Source organism: Hypanus sabinus, chromosome 5, assembly GCF_030144855.1.
Source record: "Hypanus sabinus isolate sHypSab1 chromosome 5, sHypSab1.hap1, whole genome shotgun sequence".
Taxonomy (NCBI): Eukaryota; Metazoa; Chordata; class Chondrichthyes; order Myliobatiformes; family Dasyatidae; genus Hypanus; species Hypanus sabinus.
Genome location: NC_082710.1, coordinates 111,550,875 through 111,571,170, shown reverse-complemented (window position 1 = coordinate 111,571,170; position 20,296 = coordinate 111,550,875). Strand labels below are relative to the sequence as shown.

The window sequence follows — 20,296 nt, the reverse complement described above, 5'->3', positions numbered from 1 at the left end:
AAAACCACATTTTTGAACGGCAGTTTAGGAGTAGGGACAATATATGTTATACATATTGCAGTTATACGTTTCGTGTGTGAGACGTATTATATAGAGTTATGTCAGGCTGGAAAGTGGGCAGCCTGGATTAGTGGTCCTGAGGAGGTTGGACATGCTGGATCTTTATTCCTTGGAGTGTAGGGGAATGAGCAGTGACTTCAAAGAAGATCAAAAAAATCATGAGGTATATGAATAAGGTGGAATGTCATACTCTTTTCTCTAGGATTTTTCTTGAGGGCACAGATAAAAGATAAGGAGGGAGAGATCTAAAAAAGACCTGTGAGGTAACTTCTGACTCATTTCACAAGGGTAGTGAGTACCAAGAATGAGCTAACAGAGGAAATGGTTGAGACATGTATAGTTGCAACATTTAAGAGGCATTTGGATAGGTATATGGAGGGTAAGTTTTAGAGGGTGATACCTGAATGTGGGCAACTGGGACTAGCAGGGGGAATGCTGCAGTCAACCAAAGAGGCTGAAGGACCTGTTTCTGTGCTGTATGACTGTGACTAAATCGGATTTGATTAATTAACAGTCATCAGATTAATGAGTTTGACAATCAGCATGAGTCAAAAGGCTTGTCCCCTGCTGTACTGTTTCTGTTCTATGACAAGGTTAAGGTGGAGCAGCTATTTCAGCAGCCGTTTTTAAAACAGCCTTGAAAACAAAGTGCTGCTGTTGAGGTTAAAGTGTGGGTTTTAGTGAAACTCCGGTGTGAACAGCAACAAGATCAGGCAAGTTTAGATTTTTAATTTTCCTTGTTGTTAAAAAGGGCTGTGTTTGTAGTTAGTAGAATGGTATACTCCCATGCTGCGATGTAGGCAATTCTAGAGAAATCAGGTGTCCTGATGACTGTGTCTGCAGGGAATGTGTCCACCTAATTTTACCAGAGGGTTTGAGCTATGAGGAGAGACTAGACAAGTTGCAGCATTTTCCTTTCAGAACAAGATGCTGAGAAGTGAACTTACAGAGGTATATAAAATCACAAGGGGCATAGATAAAACGAATAGTCAATTATTTTACCCAGGAGAGTGGAGTCTAAACCTTGAAGCCATAGATGGGAAGGGAAAGTTATTTCATCCACAGGGTTGTGGGTATAGAAAATGAGCGGCCACAGGAAGCTGTAGAGGCAGATACAATTACAACGTTTAAAAGTCAGCAGGACAGGAACATGATAAGGAAATGTTTAGAGAGACATACAAACTAGAGAACATCAGTCATAACAATCATGGTAAAATGCCGAGAGGACACATGGAAACAGAACGGGTTACTGTCGGAAAGTCCCATAACTCTCTATGTAGGCACTTCAGTGTTTGAACCATCTGGTCCAGGTGACTTCAAACCTTTAAGCTTCCCAAGCACCTTCTTCTTAGTAATAGTAACTACACTCACTTTGACCCCCCCCCCCCCCCGACACTCTAGAATATCTTCTCCCTCTCAAACTACAGGGTAAATTCCATTATATTATGATCACCGCTTCCTCAGTGTTCATTTAGCCTAAGCTTCCTAATCAAAACTGGTTCATTATACTACACCCAATCCAAAAATGTCTTTTTCCTAGTGGCTTCAACCACATGCAATTCTAAAAATGTATCTTGTAGGCTTTCTACAAATGCCCTCTCTTGGTATCCGACTCGAACCCGATTTTCCCAATCTACCTTCATAAAGACTATCAGAACTTTGTCCCTTTTCCATGCCTTTTCTATCTCCCATTGTAATTTGTACCCCACATCCTGGCATCCAACATTGAATAAAGCAAATTTCTTTTGGGAATTTGTTAGAGTAAGGATAGTCCAGAAATTAAGTGCATGAATCAAGCTCAATAACAGGACCTGTTGAACATAGATTTGAAGAAGCTACTTGCAGGTAATTCCATATTTTTGAAGTGGGAGTCTTTTATAAAGTGAATCAGTGAGTGTCATGGTCCGGACCAGTTCCCCTTTAAATTTAGTTAGGTTGCATTATGATCCAGACCATTGACTCCTTGTTCCCTTCGAATTCCGTTTCACGTGTCCCTTGAGCTTGGCCGTTAAGGTGATCTACTCTTGACCCGAACCTGCAGCTTATAAGCCCCTGGCTTTAGCCATTTGGGGCGAGAGTGTTAGGAAGCATTAGCAAGTCGCCGTTGCTACCACAAGTCAGAGTTATCTAGCCCGCATCAGAGTGCTGGCAATTCGCCTTCATTCGCCAGACTGGGTCCGGGCAAGGTCCCCTGACGTTCAAGCCCAGTGTCAGTGTTTATCCCTCGAAGAAGAGTTCTGGCTCGGTGCCTGAGATGCATATGAACATGCAGAGAATGGAGTGATATAGCATTGTGTAGGCAGAAAGGATTCACTTATTTAATTTTATTAATTACCAACTTTAATTGATGGAAAGTTAAAAAAACCTACTATCACAACCTTATTTTTCTTGCAAGTGCCTGCTATCTCTATACAAATTTGCATGTCTAAATGCTGCTGACTATTGGAAGGTTGGCAATATAGTTCCATTAATATGGTCATTCCTTTTTTTACTCTTCAGTTCCACCCATACATCCTCTCTGAGCATTGTCATGACAGTTTTTCTGATGAGCACCGCTACCCCTCCCCATATAATACCTCCCCCTACATATTTGTTCTTCCATTACTCGTTAGCTCTTTTAGGCTTGTTATATTGCCCCTTCAACGTGATTGGCCCTTTATTATTATAGTTCTACCCCCACAGCTTCAGGATGAGAATTTGCAGTTTATTGTATGTACCTGAGAAAGCTTTGCAATTTCCAGTTGAGACTGAGTATCTTGTAGTTGCTTTTTCAATTGATCTATTTCAGCTTGCATTTTATCGGATTGTTTCTTCTTCTGTTGATCTGTTAATATAACAATCACACTATGACAAAGAAATCTTAACATTTTTGAATGCATATGTAATCTTAATATTTGAAATAAAACTTTCCATACAGTCACACAAAAAGACCATGCACAAGAACAGAAAGATCCGAAAGGATGAAAATCCTTTAGAAATCAAATAATCTGCTCACTTTAGAAAATACAATTGAGGTGGCTACAAACAATTATTAAATATGGGGGGGGTGGAATTAGCTTACTTATGAACCCACATATTGGAATATATTACAGGAAAAATTTTTGTCAAGCAGGAATACCTTATCTAGAAATAACATTTATTACTAAATGCCTTTTAACCATTATAACTGTTTCCAGCTCAGTGAAAAACTTATCAGTCAGGTCTCTTTAACTTCTCCCTCCATTCTATCCACCCCCCCCCCCCCCCACTCCATCTGCAATGGGAAAATGAATCTAACTATCCATCTATCAAAATCCCAAGTTATTTAATTAACTAAATTTAAGTTTGCCTGATCAGTTGAAATCTGAGTTTTTCACTCCAGTAATTTGCATAACACTGGCCTCATTCCAGCTCCAGCCTGGACAAATGTAAACGAATTTTGAAGGTAGATGCCAAACTAAATTCAAATATCTTGTCAAAGATAATGAGCACTCACCAACATCAATTTGATCTGGATGTCGACGTAGTATGTGACTTCTCATAAAAAAATAGTTGATGAAAGTTTTGTCACAATATTGGCACTGTAAATAAAGCAGAAAATCACTGCATCCAGCCAAAAAGAAATTAATCAACAAGTGAATTTACTTCCTCATTATGAATCAATAATAATTAATTCAAGCAAACTGACATTTATATCTAGTTTTTAAATGAATATTGTAAACATTAATCAATACCAAAAGATACAGCCTAGTGTGCCCTCTTGTGGTGTCAATGCATTTTATGTTTTCCAAAAATGTGCACAAACTGCAGAGCACCAGTGATAGAATCTTGAAAGTCGTTTGTGGGTAGATTTCACCAAATCATAGAACATAGAACAGAATTGCACATGAAAAGGTCATTTAGCTCAGTAGGCCTGTACCAACCTCCCTGGCAGCATGTTCCAAGCACCCGCCACTGTGTACAAAAATGACCGTATATATCTTTAAGATTACCTCCCTCTCACCATAAATCTATGGTCTCTGGTATCTGACATTTCCATCCTGGAGAAGGCATTCTGACTGTTTATCCTGTGTATGCCTCACATAATTTTATAAATTTCTATTCCCAGGCCTCTGATGCTCCAGAAAAAAAACAAGCTTGCCCAACCTATCCACATTGCTAATACTCTCTAATCCAGGCAACATCCTGGAGAATTTGGAGATATTAAATACAGGAATTATCTGCTGGAGGAATTCAATGTGTTAAGCAGCATCCGTGGGCAAGAATGGAAATGTTAACATTGCATTTTAATAACTTACATCAGGACTAGCGCAGCGTTTCTATTTGAAACAGCAACAATTCATTCCCCCCTCCCCGTTCAAATACTGTGTAACCTCTTTGAGTTCCTTGCAAATTGTTGATTCTAGTGAATTTACCCTGCACCTTCTCCCAAGACTATAATGCAGCATCCAGAACTAGATACAATACCCCTAAATGTGGCATAACCAAAGTTGTATACAGCCAATATATAGATTATATCCCCAAGGTAAAATTTCTCTTCTACATCACAGATGCAACAAGATGGCACCAAGTTGCAGTCTCCAGAGGTTGCAGCTCAGAGTTTTTTTTCAGGTTCATCAAGATGGCTTTGGGGACAGAAAGGGGAGCTAGTGTACAGGTTAGGGTTTAGAGGGACAAGAAAATGGGGAATATAAGGGACTGATTGGAATCTAAACCTCCACTCTGCATTTGAAGGCCAGCGTCAAGGATGTGGCCAATGACAGTTGGCAGACCAGCGAGGGCAGGGGGTTCCTAGATATGCAAATCAGCGCGACCAGAATTCGAGGCCTAGTGTTCGGGATAACATTATCAGTGAGTTCAGAGCTCAATGCCTGGAGTTTGGGTTCAGAAAATTCAAAGTAAGTTTATTAGGGAGACTGCTCCTGCCTGTGAATAGAGTAACAGCAGTTTCTGTGTTTCCCCTGGTTTTGCTTCTTTCCCCCTAGTTTAAACTTTGAATTTATATTTTTTAGTTGCTGATTCTTGAAGGGGAACAATATGTCTTTGAGGAGTGGGAAGAACTTGTCTGAACCTAGTGATATAGGCAACAGAAAAGGAAATATGCAAAAGGAAAGATCTGATGAAATGCCATCATGGACACTGAATTCAATTAAAGACCAACTGGAAAAGAACAGTAATGAAATTATGTCATTTCTGGGAAAACTTAAAGATCTAGAAACTCAAGTCACTACACATGAAGAGAAATTGAAGATAACTAAGCAAAAATTGCTTGAAACTACAACTTGTCTGGCAAGATATCGAAATAAGATTATAGATCTGGAAAATACGTCTCGCCGAAGGAATATACAAATTGTTGGGCTGCAAGAAGGAGCCGAAAATGGAGATTTAACTGCTTACTTTAGTAGGCTTTTTCATACCTTATTTCCTACTATATTATCACAGCCGCTTACTATAGTAAGAGCACACAGAACGTTTACTTCAAGATCTCAAGATTCAAATAAACCACAGTCTGTTTTGGTTTGTTTTCATCATTTTAAGATTGAAGATCAAATAATGCAACAGGCAAGAAAACAGAGTTTTCAAATTTGAGAAAGCCGAGCTCCATTTTTATGAAGATTATCCAAAGGAGGTAATGGAACAAAGATCAAAATTTGCTCTGGTAATGAAACAGGCATATGATAAGAAATTGTTTCCTTCCTTATGTTACCCAACAAGAATTAAAGTTTTTCCTCCCGATTCTCCTCCTCCTATATTTTTTTATCCTAAAATTGCACTGGCGTTTGTTCAAACTATACCTGCTGCAGCTCCCGAATGAACTGTCTGGAAGATTGTTTGGTTATCTGCATTAGCATTTCGGAAAGAAGATTTATGAAGGCTGATTTATGAAGATTTATTTCATTGAGACTATTCAATTTCATTGAGAGACTATTAACAGGAGATTAGGGGACTTGTTCATTATTGCATATCATCGTTTTTTTGGAAAGAAGATTCATGGTTCAAGTATGACTGTTTAAATGGTTATTCGGAAATTCCACTGAGAAAAAGAAGATAAAAGGACTTATTCCTTTAACCTAATATCTGGTTAGATGTCCTTTTTGTTTCTTTCTTAATTAACTAACTGGCAGTTTTTCCTACTAATAGGGCTATTTCCTTTTTTTATATATTCTTAGCAGAGGTTTCAATTATTTACATAATATCATTAATTGGTTTTTTTGAAAATTTAGTTGTGTTAAATTTACTATTAATGTTTCTTGCTCTTTTCAAAAATTGTGTTGATCTGTTATTAAACACTATGCTTGGTTTCTCTAGGTAATATATTTTAGATCTCAATAACTGCTTTTTTTAATTTCTTTTCAATATATTAGTATGTTTTTATGTAATAGAATATTATAGCGTCATAACTGAATTTAAAGCTTTTTTTAGGGATCTAATGTTAAATTTAAGATGGCACTGGTTTTTAAGAGATAATTTTTCGGTTTTCTCTGTTTAAAAAAGATTGAATATAAACATGGGATAATTTGTAGATGCTGGAATGTATACACTTAGTTGAGACTTTGTTGTTCCTCTTACAAGGTTAGTGGGTTCCATTTTTTTTTAACTGGGGAGGGAGAGAGAACCTTTTTAAACATTTTTTGGACAGAGCAGTCTAGGCTTTGTTTTCTATCATAGGGTGCCTCCTTTTTTCTGGGCTGTTGGGGAGAGGGGGTGGGGTTAGAGATAGGGTTTTTTTTCCATTGGGTGGTTCCAGATCATGTGTGATTTCCATGTGGTTGTATTCTTCATTGCCGCCATTTTTGATCATCCCGTATTGGTATGTGCTCTGCGCATGTGTAAAGTAGAATAAAATTATAGTATGGTATCTAAATGGATTAATGTAATAAGTTGGAATGTACATGGTTGGAATCATCCTATGAAATGAAAAAAGACTTTTAAAATCATTAATCGATTCCAGCCTGATACAATTTTTGCCCAAGAGACACATATTAGGGCGAGAGATCAAGATAGATTTTTTAGATTGTGGAAAGGAATGCAATTTCACTCCACTTCTCAAAGTAAAACTAAAGGAGTGTCTATTTTTATTAAATCCAATATTTTATTCCTTCAAGAGGATATTAAGTCAGATTTTAACGGTAGATTTTTAATTATTAAAGGAATAATTTGTAACAGAAAAGTTGTGTTGGTCAATTTGTACGGTCCTAACAGATGCTCCTTCTTTTTTAAAAAATATATTTGCTTTACTGCCTGATTTAAATGAATATATGTTGATAATGGGCAGAGATTTTAACTGTTGTTTAAATCTCTTGATTGACAAGAGCTCAACCAACCAGAACTTACAAATCGCTCTGGTTCACTTATTCATTCCTTTTTGACCAATTTTGGATTGAGTGAACTGTGGAGATATTTACAACCTGATGACAGAGAATATCCGTTTTTTCACATGTTTATAGAAAATATTCGAGGATTGATTATATTATAGTCAACCCTCGCTTCTTGCCTAATGTTAAGAATTGTGAATATGATGCTATTGCTGTATCTGATCATGCGCCTTTGAGTTTGTCTTTCGAATTTGATTATGTCATCCTTGCCCGCCCACCTTGGCCACTATTTCAGACATTATTGCAGAATTCTGACTTTATTAGCTTTATTGAAACACAGATGAAAGATTTTTTTCTTTTTAATGATATAGGGAGTATGTCTAAATTAATCATATGGGATACATTTAAAGCATTTTTACATAGTCAGATAATTTCTTATTCAGCTAAGCTTAAAAAAGACTAAAGTAGAATTAGATAAGATTTCAAAACAAATTAAAATACTTAGATTATATTTATCTGATTTCCCCTAACATTGACTTATTTAAACAAAGGGTGGAACTTCAATCACAATACAATTTGTTATTAACTCATCCTATTGAAGGCTACTTGCTAAAGCTAAAAAGTCAATTTTATATGTTTGGAGATAAAAATAATAAACTGCTTGCATCTGAATTAAAAACGGCCAGAGCCAAAAGGCAAATTTTGAAAAAAAAAGAAAGATGGTACCCTGGGTTGGGAATATGAAGAAATTAATAAGATTTTTCAAAATTTTTATACTGAACTTTATAAGTCTCAATTTCCAGTAGATTCTTCTAAAATGAATGCTTTTTTACCAAAGATTGCTTTTCCTCAAATTTCTGCTGAGGATCAAAAAACTCTTGATGCCCAAATTACTGAAGCCAAAATTCATAAGGCTATATTTTCAATGCAATCCAGTAAGGCCCCTGGACTTGATGGCTACCCTGTAGAATTTTATAAAAAATTTGGAAAATTGCTCTCTCTGTATATGTTGGAAATGTTTAAGAACTCTTTTGTGAAAAGTGATTTACCCTCTACTTTTTATGAGGCTTCTATTTCTTTAATTCTTAAAAAGGATAAAGATCATATTGATTGTGCCTCATATAGACCTATTTCATTATTGAATGTTGATGCTAAGATCCTGTCAAAGATAATGGCCAATTGGTTGGAAAATATTTTGGGTAAAATTATTTTTAAAGATCAAACAGGCTTTATAAAGGGTTGTTATTCTTTTTCAAATGTTTGGAGATTATTTAACATTGTATACTTGTCTTCTTTTAAAAATCCACAATGCGTCATCTCTTTGGATGCTGAAAAAGCATTCGATTGAGTCAAATGGAAAGAGTTATTTAATGTTTTAGAGAAATGTGGTTTTGGTGTTAATTTTAATAATTGGATTAGAATGATATATAAAACTCCTATTACTACTGTTAATATTAATAACTGTAGATCCCCTATTTTTAGCTCTCACGGGGAACAAGACAAGGTTGTCTATTAGGTCCTACGTTATTTAACTTAATATTCATATAGTCAAAATGATGATTTTACCAAAGTTTTTATATTTATTTCAGAATATCCGCTTTTTTGACTAATAAGTTTTTTGATCGAATTGATTCTATTATCTCATCTTTTATTTGGAATGATAAAAGACCAAGAATTAGTAAATGTCATTTTCAAAAATTGAAAAAGGATGGAGGTCTTGCTTTGCTTCATTTAAGAATGTATTACCGGGCTGTTAATGTGCAATATATGTCCTTTTGGTTACATTGGGTTGATAGGAACGAGCGGCCAATTTGGGTAGATTTGGGATTGAAAGCTGCGAAACTGTTTTAACTTCATTATTGAGAGCTGCTCTACCTATACAATTAGATAAAGTTGCTAATTTAAATTTATACCCTGTGATTAAGTATTCTTTACAAGTTTGGCTCCAGTTCCATAATTTTTTTCATCTTAAAAAATTTAAACTTTGTAGTTTATCAAAATTAGTTTTTTAAGCCTTCTTTGAGTGATCCAATTTTTTTTACTTTGGAAAAATAAAGGTATTAATTCTGTTTTAGATTGTTATGAGTAATGAACAGACCTGATGGACAATGGGGTACAGAGTTAACCATTTCCCCCCGAGAAACACGAACTATTAATGTTGTTATACTGACCATGAGAAAGAGAGACGAAAAACAGGCAAGAACATCGGTGACAGATAAGAGAGAGAGGGAAATTTCTGATTAACTGTATTGTGACTCCTTTTAGAATTATTTACTGTTTCGCTGCAAGGACAATAGTTTGCTCATAAACATTCCTCAGTGGACTGAAGGAGTGGCCTGATTTGATGGACACAGTCATTCAGGATTGATGGATAGCTGAGTCCCCGTTAGTAGGGATAAAAGACAGGTCTGGAGAGACACCCTCCAGACACGCCAGTGGACACTGATTGAGTGTTGGAACCCACAAGAAAGGTGGGGGCTTCGGAGACCAAACCAGATCGGTCAATAAAGCTCACAGTGTTACAGCAGGGCCAGTGGGGACTCGTGTATCTGTCGACTCATGCCAGAGTGATGAGTCCACCACAGAAGAACAGTCTGGCTGAAGACCGGAGGGGTCATAGCTGAATGACCACCAGAACACGATGGATTAAGAAAGCAAAGGAAGGTTTGGCTGCTGTAGCTGTTACATCTCGCTCGCTCGCTCTCTCTCTCTCCAACGATTACAACTCAACAAGCATAACTACCTCAGCACTCGTGAACTGAACTGAACTTTATATTCTATGACAATTTATTTACCCCTAGACATTGATAGAGCTTGTTTATTATTGCTTATTATTATTATTCCTACACTTTTAGGTTCATTACTGCTACCTTGTGTTATATGTGTTGTTTGCATTATTGATATGGTTTTGCTTATTTTTATTAATAAATACCTTTAAATATGGTACCACCAGACTCCAACGGATTCTTATTTCTCTGCTGGTTAGACACCTAGTTACGGGGTATGTAACAAATTGGGGCCTCATCTCGAGATTTGATTACCAAACTAGGGGGCCAGTGAATTGGGATAAAAGTCCCTTATCTGATCTGGTTGTGAGATTAATCAGACAGGAAACCAGCAGAGATGGACATTGTCAAATTTTTTAAAGACCCAACTGCGGTGGCATTAGAGGTTGCCGGGAAGGCTAAATTGGTGAATGTTGCAAAACGATTAGATCTCCCAGAGGTGAAATCGTCGATGAGAAAGGTGGATATACAGAGAGAAATAGCTATGCATTATGTATCCAAGGGTGTGTTCACACCAGATGTATTGGACCTGTTCCCTGAGAGGAAACCAGCCGAGGGGGAGGTTCAGATAGAGATAGAAAAATTAAGGTTGGTTGAGAAGGAGAAGAAGAGGCAGCATGAACTTCGGATAAGGCAACTGGAAGCAGAAAGAGAAGCTGCAGGGCGAAGAGAGGATGCTGAGAGGCAAAGGGAGGAAGCTGAAAGGAGGAGAGAGGAGGAAGAAAGGAAGGCTGAAAGAAGGAGAGAGGAAGCTGAAAGGCAGAAGGAGGAAAGAGAGAAAGAGAGGCAGCATGCACTGGAAGTAGAGAGGTTAAAGGTACAGCAGGGAAGAGACCGGGTGGCAGACCCAAATGAGGGGTTCAAGATTGGTCGGAAGATCCAGTTGGTACCTCCATTCAAGGAGATGGATGTTGGTAAGTTCTTCCTCCATTTTGAGAAAGTGGCTGTGAATCAGAACTGGCCTGAGAGAAAATGGGCTGTTCTGGTACAGAGCGTACTTAGGGGGAAGGCTCAACAAGCGTATTCGGCATTGTTCATGGATGAGTCTAGGGACTATGAGGAAGTAAAAAGGGCTGTACTGAGGAGTTACGAGTTGGTGCCAGAGGCATACCGGCAGAAGTTCCGGAACTTGAGAAAGCTGTGGAACCACACGTATTTAGAGTTTGCTCGTGAGATGCAAATATATTGTGAGCGTTGGTGCACCTCAAAAGGGGTTGATGAAGATTATGATAAACTGTTATAGTTAATACTGATGGAGCAATTTAAAAGTTGTATCCCTGAGAGTATGAAGATGTACTTGGATGAGAAGGAGACAGAGACTCTGTCTGCAACTGCCAAGTTAGCAGACGAAATCGCCTTAACCCACAAGTCAAAGTTTTCCTCAAATAAGAGTTACCAGAGAGACAGTAGGGATGTCAGAGAAAGCCCACTGGCTAAGGCAGAGAATAAGCCGGGAGCTAGTGGAAAAGGGAAGGAGGAGGAAAAGCAGGCTGGCAGGAAGTTTCCTAGCTTTACCTGTTATAATTGTGGGAAAGCTGGTCATATAGCATCTAAGTGCTTTGCTCCAAAGGAGACGGGAAAAGGGAAAACAGCAATCCCTACAGGTTTCATTGAGTCGGTCAGCAGGTCAATGAGGAAGGCAAGAGCACAAGAGGGGCATGAGAAGTTTATCTCGGAAGGGACGGTGTCTGTGAAGGAAGGAGAAACCCCAGTTCCTGTGCAGATCTGGAGAGATACTGGGGCTGGTCAATCATTGAATTTAAGGAAGGTATTAGATTTTGGTTCTGAGACTGAGACTGGGGAGGTTGTGTTAAGAGGTATTGGAAAAGGGACAGAGGCTGTACCTTTGCACAGGGTATTTCTGAAATGTGACCTGGTATCTGGACCAGTCGAAATAAGGGTGCGGTCGAAACTACCGATGGACGGCATGGAGGTCCTACTTGGTAATGATCTGGCAGGTGGTGACATGTGTTCAGCAGTTAAACTGACAAGCAAACCTGTAAGTGCTGAGGACCCGCCCATATATTCCAAGATTTATCCCGCATGCGCAATCACTCTCAGCATGTCTAGAAAGGCGGCTGAGAAAGGAGCCAGTTTAAATGAGTGCAATGTTGATTTGGCGGAGACGTTTTTACCGACCCTGTACCAAGAGGGGTTAGAGGGTGGTAAAACAGAGGATAGTAGGGTGAAAGAGAGTAAAGGAGAGGAGGTAGATCTATTCTTAGCCAGGAGGGAATTTATAAAGAAACAGATATGGCAGTTAGAAGGTCCAGGGTTGGACATGGATGATCTGTCTGGCTTGACAGAGCAGTTTGCAGTTGAAGAAATTGAATGTGTTCCCAATAATGATGTAAGGGCTGTCCTAGATGAAAAGGATGCCGTTACCTTGAGGGAGTCTGCTGGGTTAGCAGACGAGATTGTTTAAACCTGCAAGGTTGCATTTACTCCAGATGGGAGTTGCCCAGAGAGTAACTGGGAGGATCAGGGGAACTTAGAATTTGAAAAGGGGACTGGTATTGAAAGCCTGGAAGAGGTAGATGTCCTGTTTGTGAGTGTTCAGGGTGTGAAGGGTTTGGATGCACAGGGTACTGAACCTAGTATTGAAACTCAGGAAAAGTCTGAGGTATCTGATTTAGTTGAAAGGGAATGCAGTCCTTTTGGGTCAGATGGACTTGGTTCAGTGAAGAAAGGGTTAACCTTGGTACCAGTGGAAAGTGAGAATTCTCAGTTGTTTGTGTTAGAAGGTGTGCTAAAAGTTAATGATGAGATGAAAGCTGGTGATGTGAATATTATTGAAGGAGAAGGGAAAAGTGTTGTTCCTAAATTGAATAAAGAAAATTTAAAGTCGAGTTTGGTGTCAGAACTGTTGACAAGAGTGAAGGGACCGTTAACTGAACAATGGCTTGTGAACAAGGTGCCTGTGAATCAATTACAGTTTGTTTGGAAATTTAAAGATAGACAACTTGCTGATGTTATTCAAGTATGTGATTTGGAGAGGCAGAACTTGAAATGTTGTTTTGACCAAGATGGATCATCTGCTGCTGTTAAACTGAAAACAAATAGAATGAAAGATCCTGAAGATAAAATTAATGACGCTTAAAATTAACCAATAGTGTGGAAGTTCAGCAAATGGGCTTAGTTTGGAAAACATTGGTGATAAGATAGCTCCTGTGAAAGGATCCTGTGAAGGCCTATTCCACACTGGTGAGCAAGCTAACCATGGGAGAGTTAAGTGGAAAAGGGACAAAGGTTGAACAAATGCCACTTTGAATAACAGGATCTGGTTTTGAGGGAATTTGACAAAGCATGTGAAAGACAACATCATGGAAGATTGAATGTTAAGTTTAAAAGTAAAATAGAAATTAGTATTTGCACAAACTTTTGTAATGTATTATATTTAAATCACACATGTATTGGTTCACACTTTGTAATAGACACCTAAGCTAAGAACACAAACCCTTTAGTAACATGAAAAATAAAAATAGGCGGTTATTAAATTGGAGTCTGTTGTTACAGGAATTTGCTATTAAAATACAACATGTAAAGGGCAGTGATAATGTTATTGCTGATTGTTTATCTAGATGTTAATTTGAACGTGTATCTGGATTATTCTTGTAGTTAAGCCAACTTCTGTATTTTGTTAAACTCTGTAATTCAGTCATGTGCTTTATTAGTTAATTTTCCCCCTGGTGAAAATTCCCAGAAGGATGGGGGTGTTATGAGTGATGAACAGACCTGATGGACAATGGGGTACAGAGTTAACCATCCCCCCCCCCAGAGAAACACGAACTATTACTGTTGTTATGCTGACCATAAGAAAGAGAGACAAAAAACAGGCAAGAACATTGGTGACAGATAAGAGAGAGGGGGAAATTGCTGATTAACTGTATTGTGACTCCTTTTAGAATTATTTACTCTTTCACTGCAAGGACTATAGTTTGCTCATAAACATTCCTCAGTGGACTGAAGGAGTGGCCTGATTTGATGGACACTGTCATTTAGGATTGATGGATAGCTGAGTCCCCGTTAGTAGGGATAAAAGACAGGTCTGGAGAGACACCCTCCAGACACGCCAGTGGACACTGATTGAGTGTTGGAACCCACAAGAAAGGTGGGGGCTTTGGAGACCAAACCAGGAGATCGGTCAATAAAGCTCACAGTGTTACAGCAGGGCCGGTGGGGACTTGTGTGTGTGTCCACTTCACCTGTAGGAAGTGCATTCAGCTATAGCTCCTGGCTGACCACATTAAGGAACTGGACTCAATTTTGATGTACTTAGGGTCAGCTGTGATGCTGAGAGTATCATAGGCAATTGCTTCACAGAGGTGGTCACACCTGACGTGCTGGAAACAGATGGTTGGTTAGGTAGAAGGAGCAGTGAGGTGGGAGGGGACATACATTTCCTTGTGCTAGTCTGGGCATGAACAAAGAAATAGAACAGATAAATGAGTGGGGTAAGGAACTATTGCAGAGCCAGGTTTTCAGATTCTTGAATCACTGGAATAAAAAGGCTTTACAAGAGGGACAAACTACATGTTAATGAAGGGGAACTAATATTCTGGTCAGGAGATTGGCTACTTCTATTTGGAGGAATCTGGGGGGAGCTGATGAGCTTGTGCTGGGAAATTAAAAATGGGATTGTTGTAGGATTAGTGTAACTGGGTGGTTGATGGATGGCATGGATTTGATAGGCTGGTACCTCTCAACAGTTATTTTACACATATCTCAATGCCAGCCAGCTCCCCCTTTTCTTCCACTTCCCCCATCGTTGCAGGGCTCTCTTGGATTTTACAGCACCCCCCACACACCGTCCCTGGTGTTAGCTTAACCCTAATCTCCAGGTTCTGCTTCTCCAGCCTGGTGAACTTTCCCTCCTCCTTCCTTGCCCTCCAGCACCCTCACTTCTCCCCCACAACCCCACCAGCCTCTGTCAAACCTGCCCCTACAATCAGCAGTCCACCGAGTTCCTCTGCCAGCTCTGTAGTGGTGGAGCTCAGCAGAGAAGAGGTCTGCTTGGTGGATTTAGCAATGTACCTTGTGTCATGCACAAAACATACATCAGCCCACCAGTGATGGGTGGTTTAACACACTTTTGAGGTGTAAAACCATTTCTACATCTTAAAATTGTGTGAAGTTACGCCAAGTCTCGTGTTACTTCTGGATTGCAGATGCTAGCGATAGAACCCTAGATGGTATGTAACATATTGTTCAATCTTTCCTGGTGTCTGCTCTTCCACAGTTCTACCCTTATGGTCTGTCTGCCCCAGCCCATTTCTCTGAACTTCAAACTTCTCCCATGCTGCTGAAACAGATCTGAAACATCAGCTCTGTTTCTTTCTCTCCATGAATGCTTCCTGAGATACTGAATGTGCCCAACATTCTCTGTTTCTATTTTATATTTGTCTCCCTGGGGGGAAAAATCTAATTAAGCCCTTATTTATAAGAAATAAACAATGTACCACATTCTCCAGATTTTAAACTAGTTTGGTTGGGGGGGGGGGGGGGGGTAGCCAGAAACCAGATCAAAATTTCTTCCACAGCATTTAGACGAAGAGAAGTATCATGATTAGCAAACCTGGAAGGAAGGACAGGCAGGCACAAAATAACAGAAACAATGGGTTGTATGAGTAGGAGTGTGCTTATTTTAATGCCGGAAGCATTAAGTCTGAGGGGAATTAACTTAGGGGAAAAGGGGAAGTGGGGAATAAGGAAAAAGGGAAGAAGAAAAGAGAAGACTCTATACTTAATGTCTCAGGGTGTCAGTATTTTAGAAAAGATAGAGAGGGGGGTAAAAGAGGAAGAGGATTGCACTACTAATCAGTGGCAATACCACAGTTACATCGAGGAAACATAATGGAGAGTACATTAATTGAGTCTATATGGGTAGATGTTAACAATAATAATAATGCAAACACACTGATATGATTGCACCACATACCCTCAAAAGCCACTGGGACAGTGAAGAATTGATTTGAGCAGGCAGATTACGGAAAAGGGTAAAGAAATAAACTGCAAGGCTGTTGTCATGAATGATTTCAATTCCCCCAACAAAGTCTATGCAGTAGGTTTTGATGAGGCAGAATTTATATGCTGTATCTAGAATGATTTCTTAAATCAGTATGTTGTTGAGAGGAAAAGCCATACTGGACCTCATTTTAGGAGATAATCCCAACTAGACAACTAACTTTTCAGTGGGAGAGCACTTCGAGAACAGCAATCACAGCTCAATTTAAAGACCTAAGAATGAGGATAAGTGTGGATGTTGACCCTGGCACCTGAGAGGCAACACGCCATCCAGGTGTCTCTTTCACATCCACAGACTTCTGTCTGTTCCTCTAACTATGTAACTATGGAATTCCCTATCACTACTGCAGTCCTCTTCTCTCCCACTTCCCTTCTGAGCCACAGAACCAAATTCAGTACCAGATACCCGGTTGCTGCAGCTATCTCTTACTAGGCCCTCCCCTTACAACAGCATCCAAAGCAGCATATGTACTATTGAGGGGAACAGCCACAGGGGTTTCTGCACTGGCTGCCTATTCCCGATCCCTCTAGATACAGTACCTGTCTCCTGCAGTTTACAGAACTACCTTTTAGATCTTATGTATCACCTCCTCAGTCTACCATATGAGCCAAAGGTCATCCAGCTGCATCTCCAGTTCCTTAGCATGATTTTAAAAGGAGCTACAGCTCAATGCACTTAGTGCATATCTAGTCATCCAGGAAAATGGTAGTCTCCCAGAGTTCCCACATCTGGACCTATTCTCAGTGCAATCGCTATGTACTAATAGACAAAGAAGGGAAAATAGTAACTAGTAACTTACTTACAGCCTTCACCTGTTCTTGGCTAAGCCTGACCACTCTAACAATGACTTCCCCAGCTTACTCCTCACCTCTTTTTATTAGCATTTGCCCAGTGTCTAATAAACTGTTAACAAGCAGGTGTACAAGTGGCTAGGGAATAGAGTTCGGGTAAGGGATTTAGAGGATCAGAGAGAATATACTGTCTCATCTTTTGTGCTCATTGAACCACAGTTGATACCATGGTGTGATATGCTTTTAAGTTGCTGCCACATGATTCAAGATGGTGCTAGCCAGACATGGTGACACTTTGTAGGCAGTTCATAAAACTTCTAGATACACTTCTTCTTAACTACCATTTTTGCAATCTTCAGCCTATAATTTAATTTTTAGGAACATACTTTTGGATGATTTAAACAAAGTAGTGATCTCCTCAAGGACTCGGCGAACTTTACTCCCAGGTATGCAGGTATGGCACCTTTAAGCAGACAAAGCGTAGTCACCATGGCTGAAGAGAGGTCAGACACAATGACTCCAAACCAGACTAAAACTTGCTCAACCCAGCATCTCACTGGCAAATGTACTGTCACCTCAGAACAAGATCGAGGACCTAAGAGCAAGATTGCTGAATCAGAGAGAAATGAGGGACTGCTGCATTCTCCATTTCACAGACATGGCTCACCTCAGACATCCACCTGATGAACCAAACTGCTGATTTGAGGAAGTCAAATGTGGGTATCTGTGTTTCATGATAAATTTCTGGTGGTGCTCGGATATTAGTGCTCTTGTCATGCACCTGCTCTCCCGACCTGAAACATCAAAAGGATTAAGCGCTATCCATTTTACGTACCAAGAAAGTTCTCCTCCATGATCCTGACTGCAGTTTACCTACAGCCAAAGACACATATTAAGCAAGCACTTGATGTACTCCATCCTACTCCAACACCATTCAAATCATTGCTAAGACTTTAAGCAGGCTTGTTTGAAATAATCTCTGCGCAATTATCATCAACATATCACCTACATCACCAGAGTTCCCAACACACTTGACCACTGTGACACTACAATAAGGAATGGCTACTATTCCATCCCTAGACCACATTTCAGGAAATCTGATCATTTGGCTGTCCTCCTCCTATCTGCATAAATGCAGAGGCTAAACAGCAAGGTGCCAGAGGTAAGGACATCAAAGAGGTGGTCACAGGAGGCAGAGGAATGGGTATGGGATTGTTCGAGTCAGGCCACATTCAAGGACTCATTGGAGGACCTGAATAAATGTGCCATTGTTGTCACAGACTTTATAAAGTCACTCATGGACAAGTGCATACCCACAAAATCATTTAGTCTTCCTCAATCAGAAGCCCAAAGATGCTGAGGGCTAGATCAGTGGCTTTCAGGTCAGGCCACCAAGTAAAATGTAAGAAGTCCAGGTACAATCTTCAGAAAGCCATCTCACATGCAAATTGGCTATCCCAGAGCAAACCTGAATCACAGAAGGAGGCTTGACAGCTGTGGCAGGGCTTTAATGCTGTCACATCCTACAAAGTAAAACTAAATGAAATATGTAACAACAAGGTTTTACTCACAGATGTGATCAATGCCTTTTATGGTCACTTTAACTGACAAAACAAGGGAGGCACCTTCACAAACCCCCACAACTCCGACAACCCTGTGATTTCTGTCTGAGATTGACATGAGAGCTTCCTGCAGGAGGGCAAACCCATGGAAAGCATCTGACCCAGATAATGCTACCTATGCTACTCAATTGGCTGGAGTTAATATCTTTAACCTCTCACTTCAGTAGTCTGAGGCACCCACCTGCTTCAAGCAGGGTTCAATTTTACCTGCGCCCAAGAAGAACATGGTAACCTGCCTCAATGTCTATCCTTCAGTAACACTTACATCCACTGTGATGAATTGCTTTGTGAGGTTGGTGATGAAGCAAATCAACTTCTGCTTGAGGAGTGACTTTGATCTGCTCCAATGTGTCTACCATCACTAGAGAGTAGATGTCACTCAACTCTGGAACATCTGTGCCACAAAGGCGCATACATTAGTGACTACAACTCAGCCATCAACACCATCAAAACCCCTCAAAACTAATCAATATGCTCCAAGACCTTGGTGCAATTGGATCCTCGATTTCCTCACTTGCAAAACCCCAGTCAGCTTTGATTGGCAACAATATCTCCACCACATTCACCATCAGCATAGATGCACCATAAGGCCATGTGTTTAGTCTCCTGTTCGACTTGCTTTGCAATTACGACTGTGTGGTTAAGTACAGCTCCAATGCCATATTTAAGTTTGCTTGAGAAGTTGTCACCCAAAACCACTGCAGTCCTTCTGAAGGTACTCCCCATACTTTTTGGTAAACTTGGCCAAGATTTAGATCCAGAGATGACAAATGACTAATAAATTTTCAGGTCAGATTAGTGTGGAACTGGAGAAGAAACTGCCAACCTGATGTTCCCATTAATCGGCTACCATTGTTCTTTGGTGGTAGAGATCATAGGCTTGGGAGGTGCCATTGGTATGGTCTAAGTGGATAACTCTAGTGCATGTTGTAGATAATACCCAATGTAACCACAACATGCTGGCAGAGGAGATAAATTTTTAGGGTAGTTGATGAGGTACCAATCAAGCAAATTTTTTCCCTGGATAATGTAGGCCTTTGAGTGTTGTTGATTACTGCACTCATTCAATCATACTCCTGATTTGTACTTTATTCATTCATTAATTATATGCCATGTCATATGACATGGGCAATCATAGTCTTAGCAAACTTTTCTACCATTGCCTTCTTCTGGGCAGTGTCTTTATATGACAGGTGACCCAGCCATTATCAATACTCTTCAGATTGCCTGCCTGGCATCAGTGGTCACATAACCAGAAGTTGTAATATGCACCACCTGCTCTCATGTGACCATATCAGGCAGCTAAACAGATGTTACACATTGCCCAATGGTGACCTCCTGTCTAGCAGAAGCAGCACCTTACACATCCTTCAGTACAGACGTATCTCCACCCCACCACCCAATGTAGTTGGTGCAAAATCCTCAGGGTATCAGGAGGTGAGTCGCTCACTTCAGTCTCCTTAGTGTTCAGAATCAGGTTTAATATCACTGGCACGTGTTGTAAAATTTGTTGTTTTTCCAGCAGCAGCACAGTACAAAATATTATAAAAATACAATAAATTACAGTAAGAATATGTTTATATTAAATTAAATAATGCAAAAAAGAGAGCAAAAAAGAAAAACAGTGAGATAGCATATATGGCTTCATTGTCTATTTAGAAATCAGATGACAGAGGGAAAGAAGCTGTTCCTGAAACACTGTCTCTCTTCAGGCTCC

The 20,296-nt window shown here is 39.8% G+C and overlaps 1 protein-coding gene across 12 annotated transcripts in view; it reads right to left on the bottom strand.

Annotated features, from left to right (window-relative positions):
• The window catches only part of LOC132394331 (cilium assembly protein DZIP1-like), a 167,112-nt gene that overhangs the window by 128,723 nt on the left and 18,093 nt on the right, over positions 1-20,296 (bottom strand). For 10 of the 12 annotated variants that reach the window (XR_009512274.1, XR_009512275.1, XM_059970341.1 and 7 more), the window contains 2 exons: positions 3,536-3,620; positions 2,778-2,884 (listed from right to left, as the gene is read on the bottom strand). Coding sequence is in view for 10 of the 12 variants with exons in the window: in XM_059970341.1 (XP_059826324.1) it covers positions 2,778-2,884; positions 3,536-3,620 (192 nt within the window). In the remaining 2 variants the exon portion in view is untranslated. Of the gene's footprint in view, positions 1-2,777; positions 2,885-3,535; positions 3,621-17,343; positions 17,529-17,624; positions 17,752-20,296 lie in introns of those variants that run through there. The other 2 variants (XM_059970347.1, XM_059970346.1) reach the window with 2 other exon arrangements.